A 22176-nucleotide genomic window follows, 5' to 3' on the forward strand; every position below is an offset into this window, starting at 1 on the left:
AATCAAAAATAAAGGCAGGCATCGTTTCTCCAAAGCACCGAAAGGCAGGGCAAGAAGCAACAGATGGAAGCTTATAAAGGAGAGATCCAGCGCAGAACTAAGGATAAATTTCCTGAGGGTTAGAAGAACAATTAATGAATGGATCGACTTCTTCTCCCGGAGTTCTGGGTGCTCCATCCATGGAGGATTTTAAGAAGAAATTGGGCAGCCCCTTGTCCCAACCCATATAAAAGTCTCCCTCCTTGGGCAGGGGGGTGGACTTGAAGACCTCCAGGGTCCCTACCAGCCCTTTTATTCTGTGTTCTATGTTCATTTTCAAACCATATCTTTTGTATAAAGAGCCATATTAAATGGGTCGTTTCGTTGCTTGTTATAGTATCAGAAACAAAAGAAATATTTTTCAAGGAAAATAAATGTCTCTTTTATTTGGATGTTCACCCATTAAACATTCGCCTTCCTGCAGAACAGAAGACCCAAATTGTCATCCAGTTTACCTTCTTAGTTAAAACCAAAAAAAAAAAACTGCAGTTGTCCATTTAATTAAGTGGAGGGCAATTTACTTTTGAGTGATAGCTCTAAGATCTTGGTGACAGATCTAAGATTGGTCTGAAGGCGACTCAGGAAAGTTATGACAGTCCCTGCCCTCCCCTATCTTTTCCAGTTTGTAGATCTTTCTTTCTTTCTTTCTTTCTTTCTTTCTTTCTTTCTTTCTTTCTTTCTTTCTTTCGCTCTCTTTCTTAAAAGAGAAAGAAAGAAAGAAAGAAAGAAAGAAAGAAAGAAAGAAAGAAAGAAAGAAAGAAAGAAAGAAAGAAAGAAAGGAAAGGAAAGGAAAGGAAAGGAAAGGAAAGGAAAGGAAAGGAAAGGAAAGGAAAGGAAAGGAAAGGAAAGGAAAGGAAAGGAAAGGAAAGGAAAGGAAGGCTTATTTACGAACCGAGTCTCTGGCCAAAAGTCAAACCGCCCGCAGGAATTGCAAATAGGCAAGGATCCGAAGCGAAATCGGTTTTGACCTGGGACGGTTCCGAGGACCTGCCTGGGCGAGTTTTCTGGAAGTAAAGAGCCCGCGCTTCGGTCCGCCCGCCCGCCCGGCCTTTTTCTCTTTCTCTCCAATTCTTTGCTAATTTCTCCCCCCGCGTAAAAAAAGAAATAAATGCAAAAACCGGCTAGCTTGAGCCTTGTTCCCCGGGCGGGGCTGGGAGTCGAGCGGACGCGGAGAAAAGACCGGGGACCCTTCCGTTTCCACCAGCTCCGAATTCCTTTCCCAAACCCCGGCTTAATTCACACTCCGAAACACTTCGGAAAAAAAGCCTGGTTAAAGGGATAAATTAAACCTTTACAATCCCGAGGCCCGTAGACTGAGGAGGGGCAGGTAAGCAGCGCCTGTATGTATGTATGTATGTATGTATGTATGTATGTATGTATGTATGTATGTATGTATGTATGTATGTTGTTTTTAAAGACTAATCTAGTCTAACTTCTCCCCAGATTCGGAGCGGCTCTGGTCCCGCGTCCTTCCAGCTTTCCGGCATAGCGGATTATGGACCTTCCCGGCTGGGCCTTATTGGCAGAGAAGTCCCCCAACCGGGACAGGTCTCCTCAGCCGCGGCTGCCGCGGGGAAGGCGAGATTTCCGATCCACGCGCGAAAGGGGTTCCCCACGGAGGTTGGAAGCGGCTACCTGCCGCTTCTCCCTTACTCTAAGCCCGCCGCAGGCCCAGATGCCCTTCTCGGGGCCGGGGACCCCTTCCCTAAATCTCCGCGGCGTCATCTGGCCTGGCTCTGTCGAGATGAAACTTTTGTACGTTTAACGGAGGTCCCTAACACCGAATCGAGCCCCTACAGAGGAAGCGGCTTGTTTGAGATTCAGAACGGCAGCCTAGATTAGAAGGTCGGGTTTAAATATTTCGGTGGGCCTGGCCTAAGCCTAACCTAAAACTCTGAAAGTCCACTGACACCCAGCCAGCCAGCCACCCCCACCCCATCCCCCCCCCCCCCGCGAACCCGATAACAGAGATTTCTTCCCCACACAGGATCTGGTCTGCAATGCCCCCAAACTGCAGCTTTCCAGACTGGAGAGTAGAAATTTATCAGGAAATGGCAAAAATTGACACAAGATGCGCTTTTGTTTCAAAGGAGAAATAAACAGCACGGGTTTATTATTCTTATTTGTCCAAAGGAATGAATACAACAATTGAAGACCACATAAAATTAAAGCGATGTGAGGAAAGGTTCAAAAACAATAAAAATAAAATGGAAACGGGACTCTATTTTACAAGAAAAATAAAATAAAGCTCACCTCTGTTCTTTCTTTCCCCACTTTTTTTTAAAAAAAAGTATTTGGTTTCCTCTTTTTATTATTCCACTTTTGTGGGGCAGGAAATATTCAACAAGGGAAAAATAAATTATTCATATAAAAAAGACTAACTTTAAAAAGAAGGGGATTTTTTTTAAAATGCAAGTTTGTACATAAAACTAAAGAAATAAGAAAAGTATAATTCATTTGGCAGCTGTAGGGGAGGTGGGGGGGCTGAGAGACGAATAATCCAGTGACCTCAACTTTAAATATTATATTAATGGCCCTGCATGGAAGCCCAATTCAAACACCACACATATTTACAACATTATAAATGGACTAATCCCCTCGTTAAAACAAAACCAACCATACCGAGACATATACATTTTATATTTATATAGCGTATCCATTATTATTTTCTCCTTTTCAAAACTGTATAAGCTGTCCTTGTGGAATCGATTTTATATTGCCCCCTCATCGCCAACATATTTAATATCCATTTTGACTCATCTATTATTATTATCGTTAGTATTTCTGGTCAAGAAAACCCCCAGCCCACGTCACCGCTGTCCTTTTTTCGTTTCTAGCGTTGGCTGTTTTACTTTCTTTTGCTTTTATTATTATTTTTCCTCCCCCGGACTGGAAAGATGAGTTGGGAAAAAAAAATATCGAATTTTCGGGTCCTTTATTGACTTCGGACGGGAAAGGGGAGGGGGCGATTTCTCTTGTCTTTTCTTTTCTTTTTGTCCTTTCTTTCTTTTTGCCCAAGTCTGTAAATCTGTTTTTAAAAACAAAACAACAGCAAAAAAAAACAACAAAAAACCAAAACCACCAGAGTCAATTTGGTTGCCTTTCTCCAACTACTTTTTTTAAAAATAGAGGCCTAGTTTTCCTTCTAGTCCGCCTGCCGTGTCGGGGGGGGGCAGGCCCCCACTTTCCCGGCTCTCCTCTGCCTCTCTCTCTCTCTCTCTCTCTCTCTCTCTCTCTCTCTCTCTCTCTCTGTCTGCTTAACCGGGAGGCAGCTCAGTACTTAGCGCAGTCGTAGGAATAAGGGGCGGAGTGGCGGTAAATGGAGGGCGGAGCCCGGTAGGAAAGTTCGCAGGTGGAGTTGGGGCTCACCTGTTGCTCGTTCAGCGCCGTCGAGGTCTCTAATCCCAGCCGGTGGGTGTTGAACATTTCCCGCACGTTGGGGAAGCTCTGCTGCTGGGCGCCGAAGGCGTGGCTGGGGAGCGGCTGGCTGATCTCCGAGGCGTGATTCAGATACCAGGCGGCGGCGGCGGCGGCGGCGGCGGCTGCGGCGGCTTGGCCCGGGGCCTGGTGGTGCGGGAGCGGATGATGGTGGTGGTGGTGTCCAGGCTGATGGTGGTGGTGGCCGGGAGGCAGGGAGGTCTCGGGCGGCTGCGGCTGCTGCTGGCCCCCTGGCGCCAGGTTCAGGCCGGCCAGGGGCGAGGGGGCGCCGTTGGCCACTTGCGGCGGGGGCTCGGACAGCGAAGCCGCGGCCTCTTCCAGCGCCCCGGCGCCGCAGAGATGTGCGTTGCGCTCGCCCGTGTAGAGGCTCATGGCGCGCATGCTGCATTGGTAGCTGCCCCCCCCGGCCTCGCCCAAGCCCCCCTGGCTGCAGGCCTGGCTGTAGAGGGACGAGGCGGGCGCCGGGCCGTAGCCCAGAGGCAAGGAGGAGGAGGAGGAGGAGGAGGAGGCGCAGAGGCCAGGCGGCGCCCTGCCCACGGGGCTCAAGTCGTCGCCGGGCGAAGTCCGCAGAGTCATGATGTTCTCCACGCTGAAGCCCGGCAACCCGTTGGCGGCGGCGGCGTGGTGGTGGTGCGGGTGCGCGTGGGGCTGGTGGGGCTCGCCGGGCAAGGAGCCCTCGGTGGAGAGCGAGCGCGTGGAGGCCACGCTGCGCGGGCTGTCCTGCAGGGCGCTGCCGCTGGCCGGGCTGAGCGTCTCCACCTTGGTGATGACGGGCAGCTCGGGCGAGGAGGCCTCGCTCTTGATGACCACCTTCTTCTCGGAGGGGGCCACGGCCGAGGCCGGGACGGGCGCCGAGGCCGGCGGCGGCGGCTGCTGCTCCTTGGCCAGCTCGGCAGCGGCCTTGACCGGCTCCTTGAGGTGTTTCTCCCGCAGGCTCTCCTCCTTGTCCTTCGAGACGTCTTTCTTCTTGAAGCGCCTCCGGCGGCGCAGGAAGGAGCCGTTCTCGAACATGTTGTAGGAATCGGGGTCCAGCGTCCAGTAGCTGCCCTTGCCGGGCTTCTTGTCGTCGCGCGGCACCTTGACGAAGCACTCGTTGAGCGAGAGGTTGTGGCGGATGGAGTTCTGCCAGCCCTGCTTGTTCTCCCGGTAGAAGGGGAAGCGCTCCATGATGAACTGGTAGATGCCGTTCAAGGTGATCTTCTTCTCCGGCGCGTTCTGGATGGCCATGGTGATCAGCGCGATGTAGCTGTAGGGCGGCTTAACCAGGTCCTTCGGGGCCTGGACCGGCTGGTGACCCGAGTAGGGCCCGTAGGAGCGTCCCAGGCCGGCCGCGTACTGCTCCGGGTGGCCGGCGTAGACCCCCAGCGAGCCGGCCATGCCCCCATAGGTGCCCGCCGTCCGGTAGTAATTCTGCTCGCTCAAATAGGGTACCACTCCCAGAGCGTTGGGATCCGAGACGGAGTAGCGAGCCTGCATGGCTGTCCCAGCTCCGGGAGGGCGAGGAGGTCTCCCGCCGCCGCCCTCCCCCCAAAAAAGGAAGGGCGTAGAGAGGGAGCCGGCCCCTGGGCCAACGGGGCGCCCTGCTCCGGAGACCCTCCGGGCCTTTCCACAGACTCCTCCGCCGAAGCCTCTCCTCAGCCGTTCCTCCTCGGCTCGCGGTTAAGAGGCCCGCCGAGCTGAGCCCGCTTGCTTCATCTTTCGATCTTCTGCGAAGGGGTCGGAAAGCTCCGATCTCTGCTCCTCGCTCGCTCGCTCGCCTCCTCCCACCCTCCACCCGTCGTCCGAGTGCAGGAGGAGGAGGGCGAATGTGTTCCTGAAGAAAATGATGGAGGGAATGAGGGGAGGGGGGTGTAAATAGAAACCCCCCTGCAGGTCCGAAATACCTAATCTGCTCGCGCTGCCGTCAAGGCGAGGGGGAAAGAAGACAAGAAGGGGAAAAAATCTTGCAGAGAAATAAAACTTAAAATAGCAGACCGAGGAGAAGGAAGACGGAGGCAGCGCGCTGGCTGCGCCGTCTCGGTGCCCGACGCTTTGACTTGGCCGTCCCCGTCCCCTTCCGGGCGAAAAGTGAAGCGCGTGTAAACAAAAACAAGCGGCCCGAATCAAAATAAACGGGCGCGCGCGCCTCTCCGGAGCCTGGGCAGCGCGAAGCCCGCGCGAAGCGAAGTCCGGCGTCCAGAGGCCGGGGAAAAGTTTTCCAAAGTTCTCTTGGGCCAGGCCAGTTTTGACTCCTCGCTGGCCCCTCCCTCCGCCGCCGTCCAATGGCAGCCGGCTCGGGGTCCGGCTCGGCCAATGGGCGAGGCGGAGGAAGGCGCCGTGAGGACACCGGGATTCCGGGGAGCACCCCGGGGTTAGGCGCGGGGCTTGGGCAGGCCTGGCCGGACCCCTCGGCGCTCTTACGGGCGAGAAAGAGGCGAAGGACGGGCGAGAAGGCAGCGGCCGGCTGAGTCTGGGGAGGGGAGGGGGGCGATCCTTCCCCCTCCCTGCCCCAAAGTGTCACCCTTCTTAAACCACCATCACCCTCCTTAACCACCGTAACGATTAACCGTGCCCGATCGTGGGTGGAATCTCAGCCGCGAGGCGCCAGGCGGAGGGGAATCGGCAGAATTTAAGAAGAGATCGGACCGTCCCTGGTCTGAAATGGGATAGGTTCTCCTGCTCGAGCGGGGGGGGGCTGGACTAGAAGACCTCTAAGGTCCCTTCCACTCTAATCTCTTCTATTCCTGCCACCGGCCACCCGAGTTCTGGTAGCGCGAAAGTTTTCCTGAAAGCGCCGGTTATTTTTTCTTTGTTTTTTGAAGCAGATTCGGTTTCAAAGACCAGCCCGCCGGTTCTCCATCCGGACCCCGACCGTCCTCCGCAGGCAGCCCCGGTTCTGAAAGGTGCGGGAGAGAAGCGAGCGGCTAGGGCCGCCTCCCCCCGCGGGGAACCTCGCTCCGCCGAATCAGCTCGGTGGGGTGAAGAATTCCGAAAGAAGCTTATTTAGCACTTCGGTTCTAAACTCAATTAACACCTCCGTCCTAAATACCTGGAATTAAGGGATTGGGGAGGGCTCCTCAGAAAAGAGTGTCTCTGTGTGTGGGGGGGGGGGGAGAGAAAGAATTCTGCGCAAAGGATCGCGCCTGGAATGAAATGCGCTGATTTTTCTTCCCAAGGAGGCAAACAGGCTTAATCCAGCCTTGCACAGATAACGGAGTTGAATATTATTTGCTAAATTTGGCCTCCATCTCCTCCTCATCGCCTTTTCCCCACCTTCCTTCCCCGGCTTCCCCCCCACCCCGGGGCGGCCCTCCACCCCTTGATTATTCCATTAAAGACTCTCAGGGCCGGATAATTAACCCGGTGTGATTTTTGTGCCTTTTTCGAGTTGGCAAGAATTCCGTTCGTTTGGGTAGCAAACGGAATCGGTGGTAGGGGAAAGCGACGACCGCTAAAAAGGTGTTTTACCATCTCTTGCGCGTCCTTTTTTTTTTTTAAAGGGCGAAGTCAGGAGAAATTGGACCAAATATTTTTTTGGGGAGGGGAACTATTCCAAATTCTTTCCTATAGTTTTGCAAACTTTTTTCGCACCCAGAACTTTTCCTGACTCTTTTAGCAACGACCTTAGCTCGGCAGGACGTTCCTAAGCAGCTAGGTAGATTTGGAAGTAATTGCTTCTGTGATTGTGTGGACTTTTCTCGCACGGATTGTGTCCCATTGCAAAATTTTCAAAGGACGACAGGATGAAACGGGTGGAGGCGATGCCCGCTTGTTTTCTGAGGGGTTTCCCAATTTTTGAAGCGGTGGTTTTAATCCACGCTAAGCGCAAGCTTCTAAAATGAAAACAAATTTAAAGTGGTCTGTGCCTTTTTAAAAAATGTATTTATTTCTAATAAAAGGAAGGATTTTTTTTTACTCAGGACTTCAGAGTCGTTTGTATTTGGGGAAGTGAAGCTGGGAAACTACAGCACTTCAGTATGAAAGTTACAAAGAAAAAAAACCAGCTTCGGAAAAAGTGACTTCTTTAGAGGAAGAACTCAGAGGAATATTTGTATTTTCAAATGCAGGAAACTTGAGGGCCAATTATTTAAACTAAAAGGAAGCTTGCTAAAATGATTGGAAAATCCCTTTACAAAATCGAAATCCCTTTTTCGATTTTTCTCCCTTAATTTTTTTCCCGGGGGGGGGGCAAGGAGGCGTCTTTCTGTGAAAAGACAGAGCAAAGAGATGAAAAAAGTTAAATAAATTAGTAATGTTAAATTAAGTCAAGAAAAGGTTATGTTTGCAGTATTCTTAAAAGCTTTCCTTTGTTCTGCTCTATTTAATGATGATAAGGATTAATCCAGCCTTCCAATGTCTAATTAAATATTGGTCAAAAATATGAAGGAAATAATTGGGAAATGAACTAGAAAGGACAGGCAGAAATGAGGGGGGGAGGATCTAATTATGCATTAATCGTTATCATAATCACGTCCTGTAAAAGACCTTATGGAATTTTTCAAAGGACAAAGTAAGTTTTCTACTCTTGAAGAATAAATGATCTTACATGCTCTACTACCTGCATTCCTGATGGCTAATTTTCTGGAAAGGACATTTGTATTAAATTACCTAAAATAAAAAAGATATTTATTGCTTTCTCTTAAATTACACGAATTTTTTTTTAAAAAAAATCCCAACCTTTTGTCTTTTAAAATAAAATTCCTACAGTCACATGCGCTCACATAATTATTGATCCTAAATGACACCACTTGTCTTGTGCATAAAAGATATTTGACCCTTTCCACGCGCGAGCGAGTTTGCCAAAGGGCAGGCGCAAACTGTCCGCTCCTTCCAGGATCAAAAAAACGTTGCTGTTGGTCAACGCCATTTAGCATCTTCACGCACCTCGCTTCCTTTCCATCCACTGCCCTGTGGAATTGTTTCAAGAATGCAGAGACCTCAAGGGTTTTTATGGGCGAGGACAACCGCGCCGCTTTGCCCACAAAACCCCTGAAAATAGGTAATTCAGAGTAATAGTTAATACTGCCAGCGGAGCCGCCGCGATTGTCAGCAATCATCACTCCCTGGCGTTTACTGCCCTCTAGAGGTCAAAAGAATGAATTGTACGCCTTTTTTGGGGGAAAAAGTTTAGTCTCTTTGAAGGCGGCGACACCTCGTGTACGGACTGTGACAGTACACACACACACACACACACACGGGGAGAGAGAGAGAGAGAGAGAGAGAGAGAGAGAGGGAGGGAGGGAGGGAGGGAGGGAGAGAGAGAGAGAGAGAGAGAGAGAGAGAGAGAGAATACAAATAGCAAACAGCTATGAGGCGTGTTGGCGTCTGTACGGAGCAAAGCTTCCGACAGACACGCGTTGAGAGTTGCCCAAGACGGACATTCCAAAATGTTACAAAAGAGGACTCCACTTGCAAGATGTTAGGAAGAGAGGAGGGAGAAGTCGGAGTAATTTGTCCCCCCTCACCCAAAAAATAAAAGTATTCGGGGCTAACTTTGAAATGGGGAAGATCCCCTACTCCCAGAGAAGAAGCATGGAAGAAGGAAGGAAGGAAGGAAGGAAGGAAGGAAGGAAGGAAGGAAGGAAGGAAGGAAGGAAGGAAGGAAGGAAGGAAGGAAGGAAGGAAGGAAGGAAGGAAGGAAGGAAGGAGAGAAGAGAAGAGAAGAGAAGAGAAGAGAAGAGAAGAGAAGAGAAGAGAAGAGAAGAGATGAGATGAGGGGAAGGAAGTTGAAATAGGAAGGAAGGAAGGAAGGAAGGAAGGAAGGAAGGAAGGAAGGAAGGAAGGAAGGAAGGAAGGAAGGAAGGAAGGAAGGAAGGAAGGAAGGAAGGAAGGATTTAAACTTTGCAGTATCTCCTTTCCCGAAAATCTAGCGGTTCGCAGGCGGAAAGGATGCTGATCCTACAGCGAGGCGACTCTTCGATCCTGCCCAGCCGTCCTGGGGGGAGACTGACCGGCAGGAGACGCTCGATGGCTTGTCCCCCCTCGGCTGCCATAGTCAGAGCAAACACGTGGCCGTGGGAGCTCAGGGGCGGCGCTACAATGTAACTGACGGAGGAAGCGCTCGGCTACAATGTCACTGGCTTCCGAGGCTTTGATCTCGCCCTGGAGGTGGCCCCCGACGAGGAACATGGAGCGAGGGGGGAGCTCCGGTAAGAGGAAGGATGTTATGGGAAGAGAAGGGAGGCAAAGGAGAGGAGCCGACCTTTAGCTCGGCTGGCAGAAGACTCGGGGACTGAGCCTCCTCTCTGCCCGCATCTGGGCGCATTCTCACGAGCTAGCCTGCTATCGCGTCAGAAACGTACTTAGCTGATGGGTCCCTGCGTGAGGTGGCTCCCATTAATTCAGAATCAGAATCGGAATAGAGCTGGAAGGGACTTGGAGGTCTTCTAGTCCAGCCCCCTGCTCGTATCATTTGAGACAAGCGATTGTCCAGTCTCTTCTTAAAAACCTTGGCAACTAGAAAACGTCTGGACTTCAACTCCCAGAATTCCCCAGCCAGCATGGGGCAGAAGGTGACCTGTGGAATTCTGGGAGTTGAAGTCCACACATCTCCAAGCGGCCAAGGTTGAGAAACAATGCATTAATTGCTGCATCATGGAAGGAGTTGGCCATCCTTTACTAAAGTGGTGCCTTCCTAAGAAAGGTGGATTATATGTCCCATCATCCCCAGCCACAGGAGAAAAAAAACCTTGACATTCCTGGGAGAAAAAAAATATTTGTAAGGTGCAATAGATTAATATGGATAAATAACATAACATAATGTGATGTGATGTAATGTAACATAAGTAAAATAGATAAATATAAATAAATATAGATAAATATGCAATTTACAGCTTAGCTTAGCCTGAAAGCTAAAGGACTGGAAAAACTTAGGGGGCTCTCTTCTTCTTCTTCCCCCCATGAGGAGTTTCCAAATGGGACATCCGAAACAAAATCTGGGATTACATGGAAGCCCATAACCTGGCTGATTTTCCAAGACCGGTCCACCATCGGATTCCCAATTTCAAGGTATTTCTCTCCTTCCCCACTTCTGCATCCACAAGAACATTTAATGATTCATATTAAATAATATATTTAAAGGCATAAAGTTAAATTCCAGAATACTCTTTTAGTTCTTATAATCAAGACACACAGAGTGCTTCCAGTTAATGAGAGGACCCAAATACTTTGCACTCAAAAGGTTCTCATTAAATTCTCAAAGCTACCCAAACTGTACTTTTTAATCTTGGAAATTACTAAAATCATGGGTGCAGCCATGGTAACAATGAATGGATTTTCATATTGCAATTCATTAATTCAAGCAATTCAATTGTTACATTCAAAGTGGCATTACAGTAAACCCTACTTGGTCTTTGTGTTACTTACACAGACAAACAAACACAATAGAATAGAATAGAATAGAATAGAATAGAATAGAATAGAATAGAATAGAATAGAATAGAATAGAATAGAATAGAATAGAATAGAATGGAATGGAATGGAATGGAATGGAATGGAATATGGAATGGAATGGAATGGAATGGAATGGAATGGAATGGAATGGAATAGAATAGAATAGAATAGAATAGAATAGAATAGAATAGAATAGAATAGAATAGAATAGAATAGAATAGAATAGAATAGAATAGAATAGAATAGAATAGAATAGAATAATAGAATGGAATGGAATGGAATGGAATGGAATGGAATGGAATGGAATAGAATAGATGGAAGGGACCTTGGAGGTCTTCTAGTCCAACCCCCTGCTCAGGCAGGAAACCCTGTACCATTTCAGACAAAGGGTTGTCCAGTCTCTTCTAGAAAGAAACTAGACAGAAGACAGTTGCCATAGTTGTCTGGGTCCCTCACTGATGTCTTACTCAACAGGGTGCCTCTCTTGCCTCAGTGCAAATTCCAGATTTGGGGGAATTCCAAAGTGCCAAGACAGTTAAAGCCAACCCTGACTCTCCCCAGAAGGACATCCGCTTTTTAGCCCTGGAAGTGAGTAGGTCATGTTTTCCTTTGCAGGGATCTTTCCAAACAGGTCTGTCTATCAAAAGCTGGGATGGATTTGATCAAGCCAGGGAAGTGAAGGTGGATCCGGACAAACCTCTCGAGGGGATCCGCTTGTCGGTGGTCCAGGTAAACTGGTTTTCATGGCTCTTCAAGGAAACCCAACCAGAGATAGTCTGCACTCAAAGATCCCTAAGCCATCCCTACCTTACGAAGCTCTAATAGAATAGAATAGTCATCGTCATCACTGAATATTCTCCTTTTCCATAAATTCTGCTTGTGCCTTTCTTCTGGTCTTCAAAATTGCCCTCACCATCCCATTTTGTGCTAATGTCTTCCATAAGTCCATCATGAATGATGTCAGCAAACGCTTCCATTTGACTTGTTTTATCATTTTTGGGGTGTGTGTGTGTGTGTGTGTGTTGAGTCTTAAGTGGGGGAGAGTAAGTCAGGGTTAAACTGCAGGGTCCAGGGTGTTCTTTGAGCTTGCTTGTTTTCTTGCAGACGTCTCATGACCCAACTAGGGAATATCGTCAGTGCTAGAAGGGAATGGGGTGGGAGGAGGAGGAGGAGGAGGAGAACTCTGGGCTTTTGGTGCTGTCTGTTTTGTTGTTTTTTTGCAGATGTTTCACTACCCAACTAGGGAACATCATCAGTGCTAGTAGGGAGTGGAGTTTGCACAAAGGAGGAGGAGGATGACGACAACGACAATGACTGTGGGCCTTTGGCGCTGTCTGTTTTGTTGTTTTCTTGCAGATGTTTCATTCCCTAACTAGGCATCATTATCAGTGTTAGGACTGGTGATGTTACCTAGCTAGGCAACGAAACGTCTGTAAGAAATTCAAACAATTCAGTTTAGAAAGCAACGCACAATTATACTTGGAAGGCTGGTCCATGGACTTATTTCCTCTTCTTGCAGGCCAGGAAAACCCTCCTGGTGCCCACCCCCCGTTTGCGTACAGGGCTGTTCAACAGAATCGTGCCTCCTCCTGGGGCCACTAAGGAGACCCTAAGAAAATGTGCCACCTCCCAAGTAAGTATCACAAAGAAGTGAGGCCGGATTGCGTCATGTGGCTGAGTTAGAAGGTCCCCTGTTTGATCTGTCCACTTCAACGCTGCACTTTGGCGCCCTCTCGTGTTGAAATGACAAATCAAACACATTTATTGCAGTCTGCCCACTTTAGAAATAATAATAATAATAATAATAATAATAATAATAATAATAATAATAATAATAATAATAATAAAAAGATAGTTTGACTCAATTCGTTCTTGGGAAAGAAAGAAAAAAAAAGGACAATAAGATGACGTATCTGATTAAAAGTTTTGCACAGTTGTATAACTTGGTGAAAGTACTTGGACAGCTGACATGTGAGCCTGGGCTTGGTATCCCTTAAAAAATAACGAGGGTAAAATGTATAAGTATCGCCCTCAAATTTAGAGACGTTTGAGGAGATCAGAGCATGTCTTGGAGCATCATTTTTTTTAAAAAGGACACTGTAGGAGGACATGAGGAAGAGTTTCTACTTCCCTGGATCTACAAGGGAAAAAGTCTCTGGAAATACAGAGTCCCGTGAAATCTTCCCAATTGTAGAACTGATGAGAGGACATCAGATCAGCTTCTGGAAAAGGCCCATGCCTATTTGCTTGGAGTTAGATTGCACTGATACCCTACAAGGAGAGGGCTGCTGTTGAAATGACAGCCTAGATCTGTCTTCTGCCTAATCAATCGTAGCCAAAAATTAACCTAGACAATCCGAGCGTCTTAGTTGCTGACAGATGTTTTCAAGTGACGTGAAGTCTAGGGATGGTCCCTACCTATTCGAATGCATGAATGGTTAATGTCCATGTAGAGCAGGGGTGTCCAACCTTAGCAACGTTAAGACTTGTGGACTTCAACTCCCAGAATTCCGCTGGCCAGCAGGTCTGTGGAAGTCCACAGGTCTTAACTTTGCCAAGGCTGGACACCCCTGATGTAGATGTAGGAAGGGGAGATTTCAGAAGTACATTCCTTCTCCTGATTATCCTGTCTTGTCTTTGTTTCCCCCACCCCTCTCTTTTTTTTTTTAGGGTGTCAGAGATTACAGTGTCCCAGTAGGGCTAGATGCAAAAGTCCACGTGGACCTGATTGTGGTGGGATCTGTGGCTGTCTCTGAGAAAGGTTGGTGGCTGTCAAGCCTTCTCATTTCCGTGCAGGCTTTGTTTCTTTAGCTTGGTTCCTGCTAACGTTTGAGACTCTTCTGGCCTCTCCCAGCAAAATGACGGGCTCTCCCAGATCCTCGGAGAACAATTTCAGCGGGGGTTTCATGAGATTCAGTGACCTCTTTGCATCTCAGGAGGGCTTCAGCCCAGTTGGGGGACAAGGAAGGGACCGCTCCTTCCTTTTGGCCCTGCTGTAACTGGGCGTTCGAATTCCTGCTTTAGACGGGTGCTCCCTTTTCTTGCTGTAGGCTGGCGGATCGGGAAAGGAGAAGGCTTTGCGGACATGGAATATGCCATGATGGTTTCTATGGGAGCAATTGGGCAGAGGACAGTGGTCATCACAACGGTCCATGACTGCCAGGTAATGGTTAGGGCCAGGGAGCTAAATACTTTTGGGAGGAGGGAGAGAGAGATTTAAGGCAAAGTTGCCCTTCCTCAGAAACTTCTGACGGATGGGTTTCAACTGCCGAATTCTGGGAGTTGAAGTCTTCCCTTTTTAAAGCTGCCGAGGTTGAGAAACACGGATCCAAGATGTCTATGGAGATTCTCAGTCATCCAGGTCGTAGTTATCCCAAAGATGCTTTTTCACGAGGCAACTGGACTTCTTGCTTGTTTTTCTCTGAAGAGCTTTCGCTTCTCATCGAAGAAACGTAGACATTTAGCAATGCCCTCAGAGCTGAAGAAGCTTCTTGGCTGAGAAGTGAAACGTCTTCAGAGGAAAAACAAGAAAGTCCAGTTGCCTCGTGAAAAAGCATCTTTGAGACGGATCTAGGATAAACGTTACTCATGAAAAGAAGTGGTGATCCAGCTCACCTTGTTCAGTGACAGAGAACAGTCCTGAGACCCACTTCTCAAGGGCTTCCAGAATACCACCGACACACTAATTTTACGCAATATAAAGAGTGATCTGAGCTCAGGATTCCAGTACTATGTCAAGCTTCACCAGCTCTAGTAAAGGAATGGTGCTCATTTAAGTAGAACGTGCCACACGGTTTGTTTCAGAAGATCCCATGTTCTTTGCTTGCCATGCCAGAGAACTTTCTCCTAATCAAGGTAAATCATTCTGAGGCAAGCAGGACTCCAGTCTGGTTCTGCCTAGGACAGCTTCATCTACTGTCCAAAATTCCTGGGCCCAAGTCAAGGTTCTGGTGCTGATCATTAGGACTTCATATCAGCCTTCTCCAACTTGGACACCTTCTCAGGCTGACCCATGAAAATTAACTTCCAAAGTTTTGGAAATGGCCAGACTGGCTGAGAAACTCCAGGACTGAAGTTCATATTTCTGGAGAGACCCCAGATTGCAGAAATGGGGTGAGGGAAATGTTTTGATTAAGTGAAAAATTGTCCTTTGAAGGTACTAAGGGACCCCCGTGTGATTATCCTACACTTTGGCATCTCTTCTAGGTAGTGGATATTCCAGAAGAGCTTCTAGATGACCATGATCTAACTGTGGATTATATCCTTACCCCAACAAGGATCATCAAGACAGAATGCAAGCGGCCGAAACCCTGGGGAATCATGTGGCATAAGGTAGGTTTCCTGTGCAACTCTATGGCTGGCTGAAGAATTCTGGGAGTTGAAGTCCACTCCTCTTCAAGTTGTCAGGGTTGACAAACACCAACCTAGCTAAATTTTCTAAGTGACTTTAATTCCTTCTTTCCTGTTTCTATCAAGGATGGCCTTGGGTGCTACTGTGCTCAGCCATGGACATTCCTGTCTCCCTTCCATCTCCCCCTCCTCCTCCTCCTCCTCTTCCTCTTCTTCTTGTTCTTCTTCTTCCTTCCTTCTTCTTTCTTTCTTCTCTCTCTCTCTCTCTCTCTCACACACACACACACACACACCTCTCTAGTGTTGGAATTCAATCTCCATAAACCTTTGCTTGGCTGTTTTGGGCTCCCTGGCTTCTGCAAGAGAAATCTGCCAGCTTCTGGCCGAGGCTCCAGAGACACTTTCATCTTGGTGCCGATTTTGACACCCTGGCAGACAAGATTGGTCTGCAGCCTGAGCCTGCTTATCTGACCGATCTTCACTTATCAGGGGAAAGGAGATGAAAGCTTCCATTCTGCCGGAGGGCAAAGATCTCCCTCCAGGCGCTCCCATCTGTTTCCTGGATTGAAGAAGTCCTTTTTGATCCCAGCACTGCTACCTCTTTAGTAGGGATCTGGACCAGGAGGAGAGTCTCTTGTGAAGCTCCACCAGCACCCCAGCAGAGAAGACAGGAAGGAGGAAAAAGGAGGGGGGAAAATACAGGGGCTTTGATTGTGATGGCAAATACTACAGGAAGAAGAATACTACATCAGAAGAATTGTCAACATACGCAGCCCTGGGAGGGCTTACATTTTTCGAAAAGGACCGTTCCCTTCTTTGTTTTTATTACCCGGTGTAGGGTTTCACAGCTGCAGAGGTGCTTAACTTCTTCACATTCAGAGGTACTTAACTTCTTCACATGCTAGTTGGGTTTAAGGATTAGGATAAATTAGTCCCCTTTAGGAGAGACAAGACAGCTTCAGTAGGTAAATTTGATTGGTAGATAAGAGAGAGAGAGAGAGAGGTGAGCACAGAGAGAGAGGCAGACAAATAGAGACAGATAGAGATAGAGAGATAGGGATGATGATGGATGGATGGATGGAAATAGATAGATAGATAGATAGATAGATAGATAGATAGATAGATAGATAGATAGACAGACAGACAGACAGACAGACAGACAGACAGACAGACAGATGTTGCTCCATTCTATGTAAGGATGCTGGAATTTCAACAGGGCAATTGGTCAAGCTCACACACATATATACAACACTTCCGGGCAGCACCTTGTTCTTCAGATTAATTGGTCTTATCTTAAGCCTCTTTTGATGCCCTCATGATGCTCCTGGAAAAATCAGGTGGTAGCTATAGTCGTTACCCTGTAATTTGCTTAATTTTTTGTTTCTATTCGTTTTAGATCAGCCAGGAAACTCTGAGGAAAATCCCAGTCCTCAGGATTCTTCATGGCAGAGAGAAGCTGGAAGGCAAAACTGTTCTCCTCAAAGATGAAGGGCCTGATACTTTGACCACTAGAAAGACACCGAGAGTAGCCAATAAGAATTTTCCCGAAGGCAGTTGGTCACAGGCGGAGACCAGCTTGGACCAGCCAAGGCGAGAAGAAGAGGCTTTATCAGATGAAAGAGGCCACCTCAGTGTTCCTGCCACCGTGTACGTGGGGAACATCTCCTCTGGAACCAGAGTGAGTGACTTAAAGGAGTCCCTCCAAAAGCACCATGTGACTCCAGCAAGGCTCTCCTGGCAAGGCGCACATCACCAAGCATTCCTCAGCTACGGTGATCAATCCATGGCTGAAGAGGCCATCACAGCTTTGCAAGGCTTGACTCTCCAAGGGCGTTCTCTGCAGGTGGAATGGGCCAGGAGACAGCCAGGCAAAATGGCACCTAGACCCCGTTAGTGGAGAAGGACCTGCTGAAACAGATGCCAGTTGGATAGCAAAATGGCAGCCATTCCAAGAGTTGAGCCTTTGGTGGGGCGGTTTACCAGAGATGAGGCTGGACGGTTTGATTATTTATATGACGGCGGTTTTCTTGGTCTTTTGACTTTTTCACACCATTCGGTGGAGAAGGTGTGGTGAAGTTGTAGAGCAGATTAGGGCAACACCTGTAATCTTCTGGATAGAGTTCAACTGAAGCTCCCAACCTCCTTCACGAGGGGACACGTTTGCTGGAGAAAGGCATGCAGCAAAATTTAAAGGGCTGTAATTTGTATTTGTCCTCACACACACATGCATCACAAAGCAATCCTGATTTGATGTTTTGTTATCCGTGGTCTTCATAATGTGAGAAGGTACCCAAACTGGGTTTGCATCAAGACTCGGAGATGTTAATACACTCTGTTGGGTTGCAGAAGGAAAGATCCTCTTTGACCTTTGGCTGGTCTCTCCTTTCTGCAAAGTGTCTGTTTCTTTGCATAGCACAACTCTGAGTAATGCCTATCAACTCTTGTGGTGGCACTCTCCACCTCGGATCCCTACTATAGCCTATCGAAAGGCAAGAGCTACTGAGTTGATATTTACCAAGCAAAGAGTTCTTTGTTTGCCAACAGAAGAGAATATTTATAGCTCAGGGTTGAACTGTGGAGTCCTTGATGCTCTCTGAGCTTGGTGGTTTTCTTGGAGATGTTTCATGACCCAACTAGGTATCATCTTCAAGATATTACCTATTTGGGTAATGAAATGTCTGCAAGAAAACCACCCAGCTCAGAAAGTACCAAGGATTCCACACTTTATCCTCCTCCCCCTCTTCCTCCTTGTCCCTCCTCCTCCTCCCCCCTTCCTCCTCTTCCTCCTCCTCCACTCCATACCCTCCATTCCTTTCTAGCACTGATGACATTACCTAGTTGGGTCATGAAATGTCTGCAAGAAAACAACCAAGTTCAGAGAGCACCAAGCACCCCACAAAAAAAAAAACTTGCCTACATCTTTGTTCACTACAGAATAGTTTGGAAAATCAGAAGGAAGGGCGAGTCTTACAGAGAATGTTTTTTTTTCTCCTCCCGGTAAACATGACCTTGCCCTTCTTCAACCAGGTGCCCTTCAGGTGGTGAGGTCTCTAATCCCGCAGTTTGTTCCTGGAGGGCATCCGAACTGGAGTGGGCTGTTGGATACTCCACTGCCCTCTTGACCAGTGAGTCTCAAGCCTCAGTCGCTACTTTCTCTACAGGAGATTGTTGACAGAAAGACTAAATTTAGAAAGTACTGACAAATGCTTATTGCAAAACAAAAGCAAAGCACTTTTAGAGTTTGTGTGTGTGTGTGTGTGTGTGTTTGCTTTGTTGGAACAAAAAGTTGAGTTTGGCTGCCCTTCTTTCTCAACAGAAGCTCTTTCGCAGCTGATCTCAGGCAGGAAGTCAAAATAAGCAATGAAATGTTTCTTTACTTTAAAATCGGAGAGAGTTGGAAATCTTTTTCATACCTCCAGGGTGTGCTACTAAGTGTACTTTAAGTATATTATTGTGCCTCGAGAGAGGTGGGCCTTTCAGAAAGCATTAAAATAAACCTTCCCAAGGTTGTAGAATGTTACTGTTTAAAAAGAAAGAAAGAAAGAAAACTGGCAGATTGTTCTACTCTGTTCTTTCCTCCGCTGATTTCTTTCCTTTCCTTACCAAAAGAAAGCCAGAGTTTGAGGCAATGATGGTAGCACCTTGCCAGGATTGAAAAGCCATCAACACTATAGGAAAAACAGGGAAAAACCTATTTCCTTCCCTCTCTTAGATTATGCCTGCCAGATAGAATAAGGTGTCATTCACAAACAAGACTTATCAAGATTTGCAACGGAGAAGTGCTGTAGAGACTTTGTGGCCTTGAGCTATAGTTTGTAAGCACGGTTTCTTGCACAAGCTACAAGTGCCTGCATTCACACAGCATTCACGAGCTGTGTAGCACAAACCGCAGTTCTGAGTCTTATTAACACACACATGTGTGTGTGTTAATAACACACATGTGTGTGTGTTAATTTACTTTATAAAGTAAAATCAAGGCAAACATGTGAAGGCTTAATGCAGTATCTAACCCCAGTCAATGGTTTGACTACCCAACATTTTAAGAAGTGGACCTGCACCAGCTGCCTGGTGTGCTCCCAAAGCAGAGGGAGGAAAATCAGTGTAGGTGGATGGATGGAGGGACAGAGAGAGGGAAGAAGAAGGAAGGAAAATGAGAAAAGGGGAGGAAGGAAGGAAGGGGAAGGGAGGGAGGGGGAGGAAGGAAGGAGCCTCCTTCAGAATTAATTTAACTATTAGAATCTCTAAAGGTGATTCGCTTTCCAGACTTCTATCATTTTGGACCGTTTTAAGCAAAGCAAAATTTATCAGCTCCAAAAGGAAACTACAATTCAGGCTATTGAGCTATGGGGCTATTCTTTGCTGCTGCATATAAACAAGGGATGAGAGTCCTATTGTACATACTAAACTGCTGGTTCCTTGCAAATCTCTGGGGAAGCATTATTAGATCCTGTTCACCCAGGTGTCACTTGCATTCTGATCCTTAGATTCCCAGCCTGCCTTTCCACTGTCATGTTTCAAGAGCCAGGAGCTATTTTCAACATTTCCTTTTCCAAGTGCGACTCGGAATATTAAGTGCCCGGAAATCAGCCCAGATCTTCACTTACTCGAATGATGTGGCTGAGAAACAGATCCAGCATCTGCTGTTCTAAAACTTCAGATTACTCAACCTAAATAGGATTTTCTCTCCCTAAAAGCTCCACTTAGTAGAAACAAAACTTCCCATAAAACTGGGTTGGAGATCGCTTGTCCAGCAGGTGGCACAATGGGTCCATGAAACACCACCTACAGGAAAGCAGATGCCACTAACCAGATGTGATATCATTGAATGGCCTTCCCACAAGGGTTACCATTGTCTTCCCATTCTTACAAGTTATCTCTTTTTGGCCTTGGTTATTTTTCTCGACACTGAGTAATTAAGGTGAGAATATATCCCTGGTGTACAATCATCTGGAGAACTTCCTGAAGAAAAAGTTGGATCATAGACATCCCTACTTTTTGACCAGAATACAGAATAGCAGAGTGGGAAGGGACTTTGTAGGTCTTCTAGTCCAACCCGCAGCTCAAGCAGGAGACCTTATATCAGTCTGACTTCCTTATGACCCTGATGCTCAACATCTCCAAAGTCAGCTGGGCCTGAGAAGACCAAACGGAGAAGGCCAAGCAGAGACTGAATGGGGCTGATCCCGTTTTCTAGGGGAATGTTAGAATTCTCTTGCTAATGCTGAAGAGGCCCTGGGATAATCTCTAGGGTGCCAACAGATACATTTACAAGCCTACAAAAATCATCACGGTTGAATTTGGGTTGAAGGGGGGGGAAATGAAGTCAGCAATTCTTTGGGTGTTTGCAGATTCTTTGCAGAAGAACACAGTGGCTGCCTATTTATGAGATTGTTTCAGTGTTAAATACTCTCCTGACACAGAGATGGGGACTCTCGCTACCGCAGAAATAAAGTTTCAGGTGGGATGGGATTGCATTTTTTTAGAAGTTCCAAAAGTGATTATATGAAATATTTCTCCACTGTTGCTTTTGGCCTTCGGCTGACTGAGCTATGGATAAATCTGAGCGATGGAGTTGAAGTCAAGGGAAAAAGGCTTAGTGGCTGCAGCTCAGAAGCCATTAATTTTGATGGTTCATTGAATCTCGGCGTTTGGAGGACATGTTCACAGGGAAAAAAAACATCTCTGGTATTAAATTATGTTTATACGCTTCCTGCAGATAAACGGCTTGCCACTGTGGATTTTTGGTGCTGTTGAACCTATGCAGAACAGCACCAAAACATTACATGATGAAAGCAAAAAAAAAAACCCGGTATATGAAAAGCAATCAGTTTGAAAGTATTATAAAGCCACTGGGGAATTTTATCGTAATACTGTAGAGTTTAATCAGGATTTTGATTGCATAGAAGCTGCTTTTCTTTTTCTTTTTTCCATTTTGTCTTTCTTTGCTGCTGTTAGCCTTCTTGATGGATTGAGGTAGATCTCCAGTAATCAACTGAATTAATTAATTGGTCTAGTGTTTTCTGTATATTACAGAAAAGGATCTCTCCTACCCTCTTTGAGACATCCCTTAAATACAGTTTAAATACAAATTCTTCAGGCCTCAATTTGAATTTCTTCTTGAAAGGGGCACAAAATGGGCAAGAAGAAACTGCCTTTTTAGACTAAGTTTTAAGATTAGGGTCAGGCCTGTTTAGAGTTTGGACGGAACAGCACAAAACAAATCCCGAAACTTTTGGCTAGGCTGGTACATTTAAGGGGGTAAAAAAAAATCCCATTAACTGACAAAATGACAAACATTTTCCATCAAGCTGGCAAGATGGCATGGACGTGCCACTGTGTGGTTACTGGGAAACCCTACTCAACGTTGCCTCCATGGCTTTCAGATTCGGTTTGAAGAAATCCAGACAACCACTAGATAGCAGCAAAGAGTTGGGAATTTTCCATGCATCTTGGCTCCCTGTTGGATTTTTGAAATTCACTTCTTGGGTTTACCATTTTATGAAAAGAGCCTTTACACCAAAGAGAAATTAGGAAGACAATTTTAACATCACAAAGGAATGCACATTACTTGGAAGACTCTTCCGTTTTTTAGATATTTAAGAAAGGCATTAAAAAGGTCTGGCAGCCCGAATGTAGTTTCAATCTCTTGTTTGAAAGGAAGAATTGAGAGTTGAATTTTTCCACGTTGGAAGATGCGGAGGTGGGTATTTCAGTTGGAGAGGCGACAGACACAAACAATTTAACACCAATTTCTTGCAAGCGCAGAAGGGGATTTATAACCTCATTGCTCTGCAAATAGGCACCTCTCCTGCTTTTAGCACCAGCTTTTTTTTTCCTGTAGTTTGATTGACAAGCCTTATTTTGGGAAGGGAGAGAGAAGAATATTTTTTAAAATAAAATAAAATAAAAGTGTCTGCTACTCTGTGACCCCCAAAAAAGACTTAGAAACATTCGCACTGCTCTGCATCATTGCCAGCT

The 22176-nt window shown here is 46.9% G+C and overlaps 2 protein-coding genes across 6 annotated transcripts in view; one reads left to right on the forward strand and one right to left on the reverse strand.

Moving 5' to 3' along the window:
- MTHFSD (methenyltetrahydrofolate synthetase domain containing) overlaps nt 1-18913 on the forward strand; it is a 32979-nt gene extending 14066 nt beyond the window's left edge. Inside the window, exons 2-10 of one of the 5 annotated variants that reach the window (XM_083370554.1) lie at nt 6282-6359; nt 9327-9605; nt 10361-10464; nt 11323-11436; nt 12368-12481; nt 13519-13609; nt 13899-14011; nt 15055-15180; nt 16595-18913. In XM_083370554.1, the coding sequence (XP_083226680.1) occupies nt 9527-9605; nt 10361-10464; nt 11323-11436; nt 12368-12481; nt 13519-13609; nt 13899-14011; nt 15055-15180; nt 16595-17092 (1239 nt within the window). In that variant the 5' untranslated portion in view covers nt 6282-6359; nt 9327-9526 and the 3' untranslated portion in view covers nt 17093-18913. Of the gene's footprint in view, nt 1-6281; nt 6360-9326; nt 9606-10360; nt 10465-11322; nt 11437-11463; nt 11578-12367; nt 12482-13518; nt 13610-13898; nt 14012-15054; nt 15181-16594 lie in introns of all 5 variants that reach the window. The other 4 variants (XM_083370552.1, XM_083370556.1, XM_083370555.1 and 1 more) reach the window with 4 other exon arrangements.
- Nucleotides 1683-5718, reverse strand: FOXC2 (forkhead box C2). The gene has a single exon (XM_083370881.1). The coding sequence runs from the start codon at nt 4951-4953 to the stop codon at nt 3313-3315; it is 1641 nt and encodes a 546-aa protein (XP_083227007.1). The 5' UTR covers nt 4954-5718; the 3' UTR covers nt 1683-3312.
- Nucleotides 18914-22176: the final 3263 nt, after the last annotated feature.

This window comes from Vipera ursinii (assembly GCF_947247035.1).
Source record: "Vipera ursinii genome assembly, chromosome: 10".
Lineage (NCBI taxonomy): Eukaryota > Metazoa > Chordata > Lepidosauria > Squamata > Viperidae > Vipera > Vipera ursinii.